Genomic DNA, 15,460 nt, shown 5'->3' with positions numbered 1-15,460 from the left:
TGTGTTGCTTAATAACGTGTGTATGATGATCAATCCTAGTCTTCATCAAATACATTTATCAATCTAGAGTTTTAACAGAAGCACCCGGATAGTTAACTTAGTCACAGCTCCTGCTCATAAAATTTTGTAGCCACACAGGTGTATCTGCACATTATAAATAGCAAATAAATAGTGAGTTAGGAATACGGTGGCATATTACATATTAGTGAAAATACAGTCAATTCTGCTGCAGCATTGTTTTGAACACACGGATTTGCTCCAACACCACTATATTACAGAACAATTTGAGCATAATGCAAATGTCACATTTTCTTAGACACAATTTCAGCAGTGAGAAATGCTGGATGAACACACAAAACTATACCCAGTGTACCCAAGCTTCGTAGGAATACACAAAATACACTCATGTACACTTTAATCATGTACCAGCGACCTCAGCTTTCTGTGTGTTATGAACCACATCCATTGACATTTATGTGACTTTACACCCAATTTCAGATAACCCTCCTTCCAGCGCCTCACACTAGCCCACAACCTGCAGCCCTTCCAGTGACCACTTCCATAAGCAAACTTCAGCTCTTTTGGAAGGTAAAGGGTCAAATTTACTACAGCATCGATGTATTTCCTAACCATTTAATGTGTGTAAAGCTGCGATTCCACTTTGATATTTTAATGCGTCCCTTAAGTTTTTGAGTGATATGCCCCAGCCCCATTTTTCCCATGAGCCCTGTGTTTTTAATTGCATGATTTTGCATAGCGCAGCAGTGACATTTAGGAACGCGTATGTCATGTTATAACAGAACTGACTGTAAACCAACTACGGCTCCATGCCCCAGCATGGATGAATCTCAGTGTTGAGCTAGAAAAAAACAGCATGGGGGGGTGGGGGGCGGCAGAGGGAATGGGAACGGATGGCAGCACTGAAAGGGTTAAACAGGTATTTGCTCTTCAGGAATTTGTCTGGGCCCAGGATTGAAGGATTTCAGACCTATAACTGTGTATACAGGAATCAGATTTACACTACCACTTTTTTGTTACAAGGAATGCTATAAACCAAATTATTTTTTTAAGGACTATATATAGTGTGACACCATCAAGTTCAAAAACAGGTGATATTAATGAACACATTTTTAATGATACACAATACCTAGTAAAACCATAAAGATAAGAATGAGAATTACAAACACAAAATCACTAGGGAGAGGATGGAAGAGGGAATATAAATAAGGATGGGTAAAGGTCTATTCTGTCAACTGAATGGTAAGCATGGGTATTCTTTATACAACTGTACTTCAAAACATGGTAGGGGGACGGGAAGCCTCTTTCCAAGGGTATATGAGCTCAAACAGGTCAAAGCTGTTTCCATAATAAGACCCTCTGTGGGTCTTATTTAAAATATAAGGGAGTCTTGAGGCCAAAAAATTTTGGAACCACTTTAAACCTTATACTGCTACACCTACACACACACACACACACACACACACACACACACACACACACGGCTCTTTTGCATGTATGAAATATTTCATAGTAATAAAGGTAAAAATAAATCACAGTGTAGTGAACACATAAGAAAGAACCACAACCACCACGTAGCGCTGTTATGTGTGAAAAGCTTGTTATAATGGTACACCTACATAAAGATACGACTTACCGATACTCCGTCTGCGAAACACAATCATAAAGTTCCTGGGCAGTAAATCTGACATTTTTATTTACCTGCAAAGAACCAAGACACACTTATTAAAAATGCACACTGAATCAAATGAGTGGTAAAAGCACCATTAGAGTGGCCTATATTCTGAGGGAGCAGGATGCCAAGTTTCTAGTTTTCGCATAAAAAGGACAAAGCAGTAGCAATCAGAAGTTCAGTGACCACGTGCTAACACTGAACTATGTGTAAAAATGCTAATCCTGTTGTTACAACCTAATTGGTTCATAGAACAAGAAGTGAGAGGAACCTGGGGTTAGTGGGAATCTTAAAGCAGACAATTACTTTGCAGATCCAATGGACAGAAAAAAAAAAGGACTCCATGAAACACTAAATTGTACTACTACTGGCTTTTACCAACATATTCATGCCTCCATTAGCCTAGCCTTTTAGAAGATTTCTATATTTAACATTTATTTTCTAAGAAAAGTAAATGAATTGTAAAAAAACCTTTTAAATAACTATACTTAAAGGGCTAGAGTAGATTTGGGGTCTAGTAGGTAGAATACTGTAAGCTGAAACAGTTTATATCCTGAACATTAGAAATAATTCAAGCTGAAAGAAAAAGTCAAGTATTCAATTTTAACAATATTTGAATACTATGGCTGACCCTTCTGAAAGTTATTACTGAATAACCTTCATTTTCATTTAAATACAAAGATGATAAATTGTGTGGAAACATTTGTCTTTAGGAAAAAGTATGATGTATAGACATTTTCTAAAGAAATATATTTTTCAGGCTATCGAGACCTACATATTTTAACTAAGATGTTTAAGTTCATAAATATCTATGATAATTCAGAGACATAATTTATAATAGTATAAATATAAAAGTCCATCATACAAAAACTAGTTGTGGCACACACGTGAGGGACACAGTGAGTCTCTGTATTTCTTGGAGCTTACTACTACTGAGGTAGGCTATATTCTACTTCTGTGCAGGGGAGAATCTGGAAACTGGTAGAGAAAATTTTTATCAGATAACAACAAATAGCACAGTGCCCAAATTTTCAGAAACTCTGAATTAATGAAAGGAAACTGAATGAGTCTATCTTTTATTCAATTTACTTCTTTTTTTAAATATTTAAAATATTATTAGCTGGTATGAAGTTTTTGGTGGGGAAAAAAATGTCTCCAATTTGATTTAATCAACACTAAAGATTTATATCACTAAAGTTTTCTATAGCGTTTAGGGTATCGCTTATTACCAAAAGTTCCATGAGCTTCTTCAGTATTTTCACAAGAAATTCACCGTATTTCTGGAGAAACTGTTTCATTCACTGAAGGTTAAAAATACAGTTTTAAAATATAACATTTTAAATGTATATAATCCTAAATTTGTGTTTAAAATTAGGATTATATATATTTAATGTTACTTATATATAATAGTTAATAGATTTAATAAATGTTATGAAATTGATATGTAATTTATCATAATTTTTTAGGTACTTGATGATTTTTATTAACAGAATCTTCTAAAAATATCCTAACATAACGTATATGTTATACATTTAGAGTTAAACTATCAACCGTTCCAATTCCTACTTCTTTACATGTTCTGCCCTGGTCTACACGCCAGGACCTATAACACTGCAGAAGTCTGATCAGAGGATGAAGGGAATAATCTTTTCCCCATCAACTGCTGAGAAGTCAGCTAAAGAACTGATCCTGAACTTGATATAATATGAATATAAACCAGTTCCTTTAGTTAGCAAAATGAATATCTAGATGACTCTTTAGTTTCAAAAGCAATCATCCACATAATTTAAACGCTTATCCAGAATACATCTCATCTGGGGTATAAGGATGATATGGCTCCAGGTCGTAGATGACTTACAAAGTAGGCAGCTGATTTATTACTAAAAAAAAGGAACACTGAAATACAAATTCATGACTTATATCACAGGGTCTAGCCTGAAATATTTTGTTTCACCATAGTCATTGATTTCGATTCACGACATTTTTAATTACTTATATTGCGAGATTTTAAATTAGACTGTTAAATATTATTTCTATGCTCAAGTGCATAATTTGAATCCCCAGGGAACAAATAGCTAAAAGATGCCTTTGTCAGTATACATTAGCACTATGACTATAATGTATATGGTGGAATTGGTGTTATTAATTCTTTACAATGAATGCCAAATATTAGAAATGGCTATGTTATTTTTAATTCTTAAAAATTAAAGAACAAAAGGGAAAGGTTAAATATAAAAACAGCCAAACATCTTAAAAAATTTAGGTGGTCCTATCACTGCTGAAATGAGACAAATATTTCCAATGTAGTAACTGATATAGGGAAGGAAGTTCTGCTAAGAGAAATGATTTTAAAAATATGGGAATTAATTCCATATATTCTTTTAATGTTAGGTATTTTCTCCTGATATTCTCAGTGATAGGAAACACTAAAAAGACCTATGTCCCAGATTTTTCTAGGGCATGTGATTTAAAACTTGTCCTGTCACTTCCACAACTATATTTTTTATTGTCAGAATGACTCAATTTGACATTCGGAAAGTATGAAGAAGTAATTATATGAATCATCTCAAAAGAGGAAATTCTCATGTGGTTTACAGTATTCAGGCTGATTTGTTTAAAAAGCACGCAAACATTATTGTTTCCTTAAATAAACTAGGTAACACTTGCTGAAAACTTACTCTGTGCCAAGTACTGTTTGGAGCATTTTGTATATGTTATTTAGTCTTTAAAGAATACTACAATTTAGCTACTGATGTCATTCCCATTTCCCAGATGAAGAAACTAAAAGAGAATTAAATAACTCTTCTAAGAGCATATAGTTAATAGGTGGCAGAACCAACATTTGAACACAGGTCGTTTGGCCTCAGAGGCTGTGTTCTCCGTCACAAGGTTCTTAATGTCAGATATGACAAACAAAAAGTTAAATAAAGAGCTAACAAGAAATAAAAGTGAAGAAATATATTTAAAGGCGTTTGACTCCGTAAGAAATGTGAGACCCGAATATACATTCCTTGACAGCATCTTAAAAATTACACACACACACTCACACACTTGAGGAGAAAGAATATACGGGAATATGGGCAAAGAGCTTTGGGCAAACAGAAACTGAGGCTCAACAGAATACTTTCCTTGGATCAGCAAGTATGAGGACAGCACGCAGGTTAAAATACACTGGAGCTTCACCATGGCTCTAATTCTAGGGTTGGTGCTGCTGCTACAGAGGAAACTGAACTATAGTTTCCTTTTCAGTACTCAGTGGTTCTCGTGGAGAGGTTGTTCGTCTCCCCAGGGGCCATTGGGGTACGTGAGTTGGGTTGGCTGGTAGGATGTGTTTGATTGTCACAATGACTAGAGGAGCTACTGGCATGTTGTATCTGAGGAGCAGGGATGTTAAATAACCTGCACTGTTCCCCACAATGAAGAAATAACTTGTTGAAAATGCCAACAGCACCCCGATGACAAACAATTCTGTGTTGTTGAAAGTGTCATATCATAAGACTCTATGTTTTTGCTTAGAGAACGAAAAAAAAAATTAAGTATGTCACTGGCAAACTTTTGTGGCATTCAAGAATTTAAAGCAAATATCAATTAAATAGCATTCCATTACATTTTAGAACTTTACCATGTTTATTTATATTGAAATTTGTTTATGGTGGAAATACGGTAAACATGTAAAAATATTTTTCATACCTCATACTTGATTAGGAAGTTATAAAGGGTCTCAACATCTTGGTAATTACTGTTGGGGGCCAAAATCCTAAAAAATAAAATATAATAAAAACAAAGGAGGGGGAATGAATGATTTAAGAAAAGAACAATACCTGAACTTTTCCTCAAAAATGTATCCATACTGTGAGAAATAATTTACTGTATAATAAGCTTATTAAAATCTTCGTAATTTTTTTGGTTTTTAAATCAATTAAAAATTATAAAACCAAGAGTTTAATTTAAAAGAGATCAACTTATTAAAATATTTTTGCTTATTTATACTAACAGTTATCAACAACGATATGCATTCTGTGAAATCATAGTTCTCGTTTTGAGTTACAATGATACAGATTTCTCAAAAGGTACATAGAAATGTGAAGTGCCTTTACACTTCATATCTTTTAAGCTGCATAAAAGCTTGAAGATTTCCCACAGAAATGTTCATCCAAGCCAGGCAGCTGATTTAACTATCAGACACATTAAAGAAATCCTAATAAAATATTTTGTGACTACATTCAAATAACACTGTTTGAACTATTAGCCTAGCATTCTGCAAAAAGGCATTAGCAATCAGACTATTACTAACACTGATTCATAAAAATAACATAAATTATAAATATATAAATAACACAAAAACAAAAATAACAAATGGATACAAGGAAGAAATCAAAATAAAGAAAATGAAAGAACGTATTTCTCCTTCTAGCAGTAAAGTAGTAATTCTCCTTTCCTTCTACTATTTCTTAATCCTTTCAGGATGAAGAATTGTTTTCTTCTGAAAAAAGGAAAGCAGTCCCTTTGTTATGATACAGTGATTGTTAGCAATGTCTGCCTGGGTTTGTTGAGCTGTGTGACCTTGGGTGAGTTGTGTGTGACTTACTTTCCTTGTCTGTTAAATAAATGGTAATAGTCTTAACTTCACAGAGTTATTGTGAGAATTAAATTAGCTACTGTAAGAAAAGCCTGTTTACCAGTGTCTGATATTCAGTCAGCACTATATGCTTACAGTTATAATGGTAACAACTATATCATCATCTAATAGTTTCAAGCCACAGAGCAAATGCATCAAGTTCTAACGAATGAGAAATCAAGCACCGCCTCAATTAATCCTTAAATTCCAAATGCCTTTTTCATTACTACAATGTCTCTAGGTCCTCACATCCTTACCAATGCTCGATATTGTCAGACTTTAGAGTTAACCGATCTCAATAACCTTATTCGATCTTTAAACGATTTGGCCTTTATCAGACTTATGGGAGAGCTTTCATAAAGATTTTTTTTAGGATACAGTCAAATTTTTAAAGGGGCCATATTCCCTTAGAGGAGAAACACACAGAATATCTTTAAGAATATATAAAACTCTACATAAGAATACCATTTCATGGAAAACTTTTCCTCCCAACAAGTAATTTTAAAATAGCAATCATCTCCTAACCCAAACAAACACAGACAGAGGATAATATACTACATAGGGAGGGTCCATAATTTACTTTAAAAAAAAAGAAAACAAAACCACTGAGATAAGTTAAATAATCTCTTACAAAAGCAACGGGAAAAAGAGCATGTTCTAACTTTGTATGTAACCTAGTATAAACAAACTATCAGCAATGTGGAATAATTACACCTATTCATTTTTGTAGCTTTGGAAATATCCAAACTGTGCATAATAGAGGGTAAGGAAATTAGATAAAACAGGTGTTTCATATTAAGAGCCTTATAAATTCCAAGCTGATTATCACAAAAGAAAGTACTTCACTAGAGAATAAAAGTAACATTTGTCTGTCCTGAAACACTTTGCAGAGAAACTGGTTTTAGGTAAATTAGTCATTTATCTATATAGTAAAAAGTTATAGCCAAAGTAAGAAATAAAGAAAGTAATTACAATATCCTAGTTTTCCCAGCAAAAAAGAAAAGGAAAAAATTTAAACTCCCAATCTGGTTTTATTTTTTTAAACAGTTTCACTGAGGTACAGTTTACATACCATAAAATTCACTCATTTCAACAATTCAATGACTCGTAAGAAATCTACAGAGCTGTAGAGAAATTACCACAATCTAATTTTAGAAGGCTTCCTTCACCCAAAAAAGATCCCTCTTGCCAATTTGCAGTCATTCTGTGTTGTCACCTCCATCCCCAGCTCCAGGCAACCACTAATCTACTTATCTTCTCTTTAGAGTTGCTGTTTTGGACTACACTGTTTCTGTCTATAAGTTCTTTCCTTCTTACCATCACAAAAGCACAGCTGTAACTATAAATAATACCATCTACAATACAGAGTCCAGTAGATGAGGCAAACTCTAGTGGATAATAGCTAAACCTCACAATATACTTGGTAAGTAAAAAGGCAAGATGAATAACAAAGATGCCCATATCAACACAAGAGACCCTTTATTTTCTCATTCAAGAAATATTTGAGACCTACTATGAGTCAAGCACACTGTTCCAGGCCCTTGGATACAACAGTGAACAAAAAGACAAAGATTCAGAGTAGACAAAAGCATCATAGTGCTAAAGAGCCTAGGAAAGAAAAAAAATCCCGACCAAGCACAGAAGATAATGAAGAAAAAATATCTCCTTCTTGTCCATTTGACAATCTCTTCTTCACATTTTCCAATTGCTACTTGTAAACAAACTAGGTTACTAGTTATTCCTGCGATGAACACAGAAATTTTAAGTTCCTGAGAAAGAAGTTATTTGCTCCAAATGTAAACACTTGATTATTTGACAAAATAGCACAGAATTATATTCTAATAAAGGTTTATCTGTATGTCAGTATCATTCACAGATATATTACTGCTATTATCAGAATAAAACTACATGTTATTTCTTAAAACTAGAATATATTATGCACTATAGGATTAAAAATTGTTATCCTCAAAGAATGTTTTGAGGTAAACTGAGCTACAAATAGACTAGAAAATCTTTATTAAAATACACTCAGTTGAATTTAGATCTCATTAGGTCCTATGAACTTTGAGTTTATGAAAATGGAATTTGATCTGGTATAAAAAAAGTTGCCAACTTTTACTAAGCATAAGTACAGCTTGCGGAAATACACAAAAAATAAAATGGAGAAAAACAGTTTTTGGACTTTCATGCCTTAGTAATTCCCCACTCAAAAATTCTTGAGAGGTCAGCCTTCCCTATGGCTTTCTTTTTTTTTTTTCCTTAGACAAGTATGAAGACAAAAGACTCTTTGAATGAAAGTCATAAAGTTATCCTTCAATGGCAACTTTTAAAAAGAAGAAAACAATAAAAGAATTAACTCTTAGAGGAAATGAAATAGTTTTTAGTAAATGGCCATTTTTTGTTTAATTTATAAATATATCCACATTTGTCCTTTCAAGAAAAATTCATAACAATAAGTATCAAATGCACACTATTTTCTCAAATGTAAATTATTCGACACACTAAGGACTATAAAAGAAAATTAAAAAACATGGTTGCCTGTCTTCACGTTGTTTATTATCTTGAAAGTTCACTTTTAGAATTTTGGAATCAGAATTGGGGAATAGACATCTGAAGTAGGATTTAATCTGTAGCTCACAGATTATTTGCAAACCAAGTCTGATCTGAATGTGCTTTGGTTTCTTTTATAAAAGCATCAACAATACTGAATGCATTATTGAACACTTACTAAAAGTCTGATAATGCTTACATATATTATCTCTAACGCTTTTAACACCCCAAATTTAGTTATGTGACCTTAATCAAGTTATCTACTTTTCTGTACCTCAGCTCCTCACCTGTGAAATGAGAAAGTAATATTTACCATATAAGATTATATGAACTAAATAAAATAATGTATCTAAACTTAGATACTTAGCACAACAAAGCTTAGCACAATGCCTAGCACTATCAAGAAATACTAGCTATTATGAAAACCAGTTTTCAGATGCAGAAACCACGGGTTAGAGTTGTTAAAACCTTGCCCAAGATTACAGGGAGTGGTGGTAGATATGCAAATCTTTTTTGGTTTGACTCTGGAGACTATGCTTTTTACTAATAAAAAGGATAACCACCACCATCTTCTTGCTTTTAAATGATTTTATGACATAAAGTTCTTTTATAATAAAGAATTTTGTTTGTAAGCAAAAAATACGCTGCCTTTTCTCAAATGCTCTGGAGAACTATTTTTGTTATGTATGTTTGCACACCAAATCTTGGTAGTTGTTTTGTTTTCTTTCTCAAAGCCACAAAGGAAGTCAGTAGCAGAACCAACACTACAAGTCCTAACTCTTAACCACATAAGCACTTTGAGTTTTCTATTTATATGAGCCATTAGCATTCGGTAGGCAACAGATTCATCAGAATTAAACAAGTTGCGTTATGATCTCACCCGACACCAGGTAAATATCAATGTATCTCTTTAAGAAAAAAAGACTATGCCACTCATTTAAAAAAGAGACCAACTTAATAATCTGACTAAAATTGAAAAGCAAATGATGCCTTAAATCGACTAACATTTAAATTAGGATTTTAAAAAGTCAAATAAAACTTGTTTCCTATTTAGCAAAAACAAAACCAGAGTCAGAGATGGAGAAAGAAGTCTAGAATGTTCAAGTTTAGTATCTAATTCTATAAATTCAAAAGAAGAGAGAGCATGTTCTTGGCTATTTATAGATTGTAACTTACATCCCACAGAACTGAATAAATTATGCTCCCTACTGGCAAGACAGTTTTACATTAATATAATATTTGAAATAGTTTTTGAGAGTGTGAAAAAAAATTAAACTTTAAAAAGAAATTACATGGCTTATTTCACTCAGCATAATGTCCTCAGGGTTCATCCATGTAGCAAGTGTCAGAATTTCCTTCCTTTTTATGACTAAATAATATTCCATCGCATACATAGACCACATTTTGCTTACCCATCCATCGATGGACATTTGGGTTGTTTCCACATTTTACCTATTGTGAATAATGCTGTTAGGAACATTGGTATGCAAGTATCTCTTTCAGACCCTGTTTTCAATTTTTCTGTGTATATACTTGGAGTCGTCAAAATGGTAGAGATTGACAGTAGAATGGTGGCTGCCAGGGACTGGGGGAAGGAGGAAATGAGGAGTTACTATTTAATGGAAATAGAGTTTCAGTAATACAAGATGAAAAGAGTTATAGAGATGGATGGCGGTGATGGCTGTACATTATGAATGCGTTTACTACCACACTAATATTAGGTTGGTGCAAAAGGAACTGTGGTTTTTGCAATTATTTCTAACCTTTTAAACCACAATTACTTTTGCACCAACCTAATACATTTTTAGGTACACTTAGAAATGGTAAAGATGGTAAATTATGTTTGTTATGTGTATTTTATCCCAATAAAAATATTGGGAAAAAGGCAATTACATGAAGTAAAAATGTTTGTTTACAGCTTTATTTTAAAAACCCATTTTACATTCTCTAAAGCTAAGAACTGATTCAAGACTTAAATATCATTATGAACCACTATTACGTCATTCTGCAGGATACAATAGTTTATTCAGCATCTACCCTGGTGCCAGGGGCTGCTGAACAAACACTATCTCCTTTAATCTGTAACTATTACAAATTCCATTTTACAGATTAGGAAACAAATACAAAAAGGTTAATTAACCCACTTAGGGGGCAGAGCATGGAGATGTTCTGTCCTACTTAGGATAAAGGCATGGAGATGGCAATCAACTCCAGATCATTCTGACCCTCCAAGCTCTGTTGTTCTCATTTTAATGCAGTGACATGCTTGGATAATACTATCAAACTGGAGTTTGCTGATGGGATTTAAGTTGTATTACTGATAAACTGGGTGAAAATTTATCAAATCAACCATGAGGAAACACTGATCAGGAAAAAAACAACCATCCTGGATCTTAAGAGTACCTTTTTTTGGTCATTTATTACAAATAAAAGTAAAACCATCTTTCTATAGTTAATTTGTTGAAGTCAGCTATGCAAATGAGAGCTATCTATCAGCACTAGATTTCTAAAGAACACCATATATAATTTAAAACGGTAAAAAGAAAAAAATCAAATTAAATCATTCGAACAAATTTAAACAAAAATAAATTATTTTATGTTCTGCTCTCCCTTCAGAGACAAATAACTTTGCAAGTTGATTATACTAATTAAATATAAGTATTAAACATAGGAACTTTAGAGTAGTGTGGACACAATAATTAAAATTTGATCTAGCCAGAATACTAGAAATCTTTTTTAAAAGCTGTTGGTAGTGGGCCTGCCTGGTGGCTCGGGCGGTTGGAGGGCTGAGCTCCTAACACCAAACAACGGCTCTCCGTGGAGCTGGGCTGCCGTGAACAGCCGGAGGTCGGCGTGGCCTGCAGAGGGCTGCTGTGTGCTGCCAACCGACTGATGACCGGTGACCGACTGCCTCTGCTGGGGGGAGCGCAAGGCTCATAATACTAGCCTGCCTCAGGGAGCGGTGTCCTACACAACTAGACTGAGAAACAACGGCTAGAACCGGAGTAGCGGGGGAGGCGGAAAAAAGAGGGGGGAAAAAAGTTGGTGGTGGGAAAAAGAAGGGTTTATCAGCAAATTTAATGACTGCACTTGAAATCTAATTATAAAAGCAATTCTGCAGAACGAAAATATTTTGATAAAGGAAAAAAATTATAGGCCATACATAAACATACACACAATTAAAATGTACTTACAAATACTACAGCTTTCTCTTAATTTTGCAGAAAGGTGAAAACACAATAAATACCCATATACTTTCACTAACCCTGTCTCCTTTCTGGGTCACCAGCCCCTTCTTCAGTGAATCTTCTACATTGGCCTTTAAGGATAATAATGGTTATGATCACAGTCTCTCTGCAGTCGGTCTGCTTGAGTTCAAATCACAGTCCTACCACTTTCCAGTTGAATGGCATCAAACATGTTACTTTACCTCTCTGTGCCTCAACTTCTCATTTGTCATAAGGACAACAATAATACTTATCTCACATGGCTGTTGCGAGAATTATATAAGTTAATATATATAACATACTTAGCTCAACAAAACGTTAGCTATTATGATTATTCTATCCCTCTTCTTAAAAAACACCACCAATTATCACTGTATTTTGTCAACTGAGAACTAAATGAAATTCAGTTCATACTGTTTGGGGACTTATTCTCTTCTTGTAAGGCCTGCCCACCAGTGAAATTTTATGTGATCTTTATCAATAGTAATGGTCTTCTCTCCTTAGCCCTGGATATCCATGTAAACATCAACAGAAGTGAAGAAAAATGTAAAGCATAAGATCTCCAACATGTACCTAAAACATTTTCAATCCCTCCTAATTATTTTACATAAGGTAAAAGTGGAGCCAAATTCTAACAAAACCATGATTATTATCAATACAGAACCCAACCTGTAAAATATGCTCTGAACATGGGGGAACATGTCCTATCCACTGGCTGCTAGCTGCCAACTAGAAGAGAGCAGACTCTTTCACATTGCCAGGGTCCAGGAGCACCCGTGGAAATCAAAGGTGTCATTCTGGTAATGGCAGCCATATTACTGAATTTGCTTAGCTGTGTTGGCCAGCCCAGGACACAGCCCTCATATCCTTCGTCTGTTTCATCTTCACGTGACTTCCTGTCAATCTATGGGAACTGAGGTCAATGCTACAATTGATTCCCAGTAAAGTCATGGGAAGTGGACTTAAAATATCTCGCGTCTCTGACTGATGAAAAGACAACCTGTGTTGTTCCCAAAAACCCATCTCACTAATTAGGTTTAGTGTTCAAAACCATCTTCAGAAAAATCTTAACTGTGCCCGCAAAGCAGCATATTCTTATGTTGGCTAACAAGTTTATGAAGGTAAGGTTGTTCTAACGGCAAATCCAAGCCTCTGTCACATCGTCTGTGAAACAATAGTCAAGTATTGGATGGATGGATCTTCACTTGTAACGGCAGAGACATTTTGGCAAAGAGGTCTGGAACGGGCTGGTGTAGCTAGGTGAGAAGCCCCTGGGATCCTGTACCACTATTCAGGAAATTCTGAAAAACTGCCAGCCATCACGTGCCCCAAGACTCCTATCACAACACTCCACTCCGAGTTTCCTCAAAGCCAGCACTTATTTTTGTTACTGGGCCTTGGCTACTGTTCTGGGCTGAATTGTGTTCCCCTGTCAAATTCATCTGTCAAAGCCTCAACCCCCACTATCTCAGAATGTGACTGTCTTTGGAGATGCCTACAAAGAAGCGATGAAGTTAAAGGAAGGCCATTAGGGTGAGAGCCCTAACCCAACCTCACCTGTGTCCCTAGAAAAAAGGAGGAACTTGGGACACACAGACACATGAGGAATGCACACGCACAGAAGAACTGTATGAGAGGCAGCAAGACGGTGGCTATCTGCAAGCCAAGGAGAGAGGCCTCAAAGGAAACCACCCCAGCCAGCAGCTTGATCGTGGACCTCAGCCTCCAGAACTGTGAGGAAATCATTTTTTCTGTTGTTTCAACCACCCTCTCTGTGGTATTTCATTATCGCAGCCCTAGCAAATGAATACAGCTGCCATCCCTAAATACTGGTGGTCCAGCTTTTGGGGAGCCATGACCTCATGGTTAGAAGCAAGACGGAATATCTCCCACAATACGATATAAAATTCACTGAGTAGTTAGTTGCCACATAACTACTTCATTTGCTTTGCTTTGCAGCATTACGCTTCCCGCTGAATGATAAGCTCACTATTTGAGATGGTGCTGCTGGACGCCAGTTCTCTGCATAGCACTAACAATGCACTGGAAGGGGCCAGAGGAGTCTGGCAAATTGGCTCATCTCTCTGCTACTTAGCCCCTTGTGGGGCTCAGTGAGGTTTTCAGTGAGTCCTATGCTCACTATAAGATCAGATACTGACAGCTAAATCTGCAAAACAATCACAGGTTCTAATACTTTATGGATGTTATTTCCTAACTGATGAATCCTACCTCACTACTGGGCACCTATGATCTTTCCGTTGTAACGTGGCAAATAGGATCACAAGGAAGTAATCCAGCAAAGATAAGAGCTCAGAGTGAAAAAAACAAAAAATTGAATTATCTTGTGCTCCCACCAGTTACTGCTGTAAGATCTCGATATACCCAACCAGGGCTGAGACACAATTCTTTTACTGCCTCATTACAAGCATGCCTCACTATATATAGAAATTGTTGATAACGTATCAAAAACATTAGAGAAATGTTCTCATCAGGAGAACCCCGAGGAAACAAATTGAAGAGTAAAAAATCCTTTGGTGACATGAGTACGTTTACCTGTAATTGATCAACATTGAAAGTACACTTTTGAAAATACATTAAACTTTTTATAAAGAAGGCAAACCAAATCACAAGATACCTTCGCACAGCCATTAGGATGGCTACATTTAGGGAAAAAAAAAACACCGAAAAACAGAAAATAACAGGTCTTGATGAAGATGTGGAGAAACTGGAACACTGGTGAATATAAAATGATATAATCACTATGGAAAACAGTACAGTGGTTCCTCAAAAACTTAAAAATAGAATTATCACGTGATACAGCAATTCAACTTCTGGGCATATAACCCCAAAAACTGAAAGCAGAGACTCAAAGAGATATCTGCACACCCATCTTCATGGCAGCAACCTGTCTCTCAACAGATGAATGAATGAACAAAATGTGATATAGACGTACAATGGAATATTATTCAACTTTAAAAAGGAATTCTGACACATGCTATAACATGGATGAACCTTGAAAATATTATATTAAGTAAAATAAGCCTGTCACAGAAGGACAAATACTACATGATTCCACTTACAAGAGGGCAGACGCTGTCCAGCAGAAAGGCCTTTTCGAGGAACCAGAAGTTTTAGAATTACTGAAGGGAAAAGGTTAGCAATAACTTCATGTGTCATTTTTTTAAACTTTATTTTTTTCTATAACTCTGACTTTATTTTGAATAGCTTTATCTTTCCATATATTATCTAAGAAACAGTTATGCTGATTTGACCCTTTGTTTCCTCAAGGAAACCAAAAACAGTCTCTTCCCTGACCTTGCGATGTCCTTCTGCGTTTCTGTTCCTTACCTCCAAGTCCCGCCTTTGGCCTACTGA

At 35.3% G+C, this 15,460-nt stretch overlaps 1 protein-coding gene across 7 annotated transcripts in view; it reads right to left on the bottom strand.

Moving 5' to 3' along the window:
* Positions 1–15,460, bottom strand: part of SWT1 (SWT1 RNA endoribonuclease homolog) — a 79,516-nt gene that overhangs the window by 9,253 nt on the left and 54,803 nt on the right. For 4 of the 7 annotated variants that reach the window (XM_033092952.1, XM_033092953.1, XM_033092954.1 and 1 more), the window contains 2 exons: positions 5,381–5,447; positions 1,655–1,719 (listed from right to left, as the gene is read on the bottom strand). In XM_033092952.1, coding sequence (XP_032948843.1) covers positions 1,655–1,719; positions 5,381–5,447 — 132 coding nt within the window. Of the gene's footprint in view, positions 1–1,650; positions 1,720–5,378; positions 5,448–15,460 lie in introns of those variants that run through there. The other 3 variants (XR_004421604.1, XR_004421606.1, XR_004421605.1) reach the window with 3 other exon arrangements.

Source organism: Rhinolophus ferrumequinum, chromosome 22 (genome assembly GCF_004115265.2).
Source record: "Rhinolophus ferrumequinum isolate MPI-CBG mRhiFer1 chromosome 22, mRhiFer1_v1.p, whole genome shotgun sequence".
NCBI classification, from domain to species: domain Eukaryota; kingdom Metazoa; phylum Chordata; class Mammalia; order Chiroptera; family Rhinolophidae; genus Rhinolophus; species Rhinolophus ferrumequinum.
This window is presented reverse-complemented; position numbering and strand designations above follow the sequence as displayed.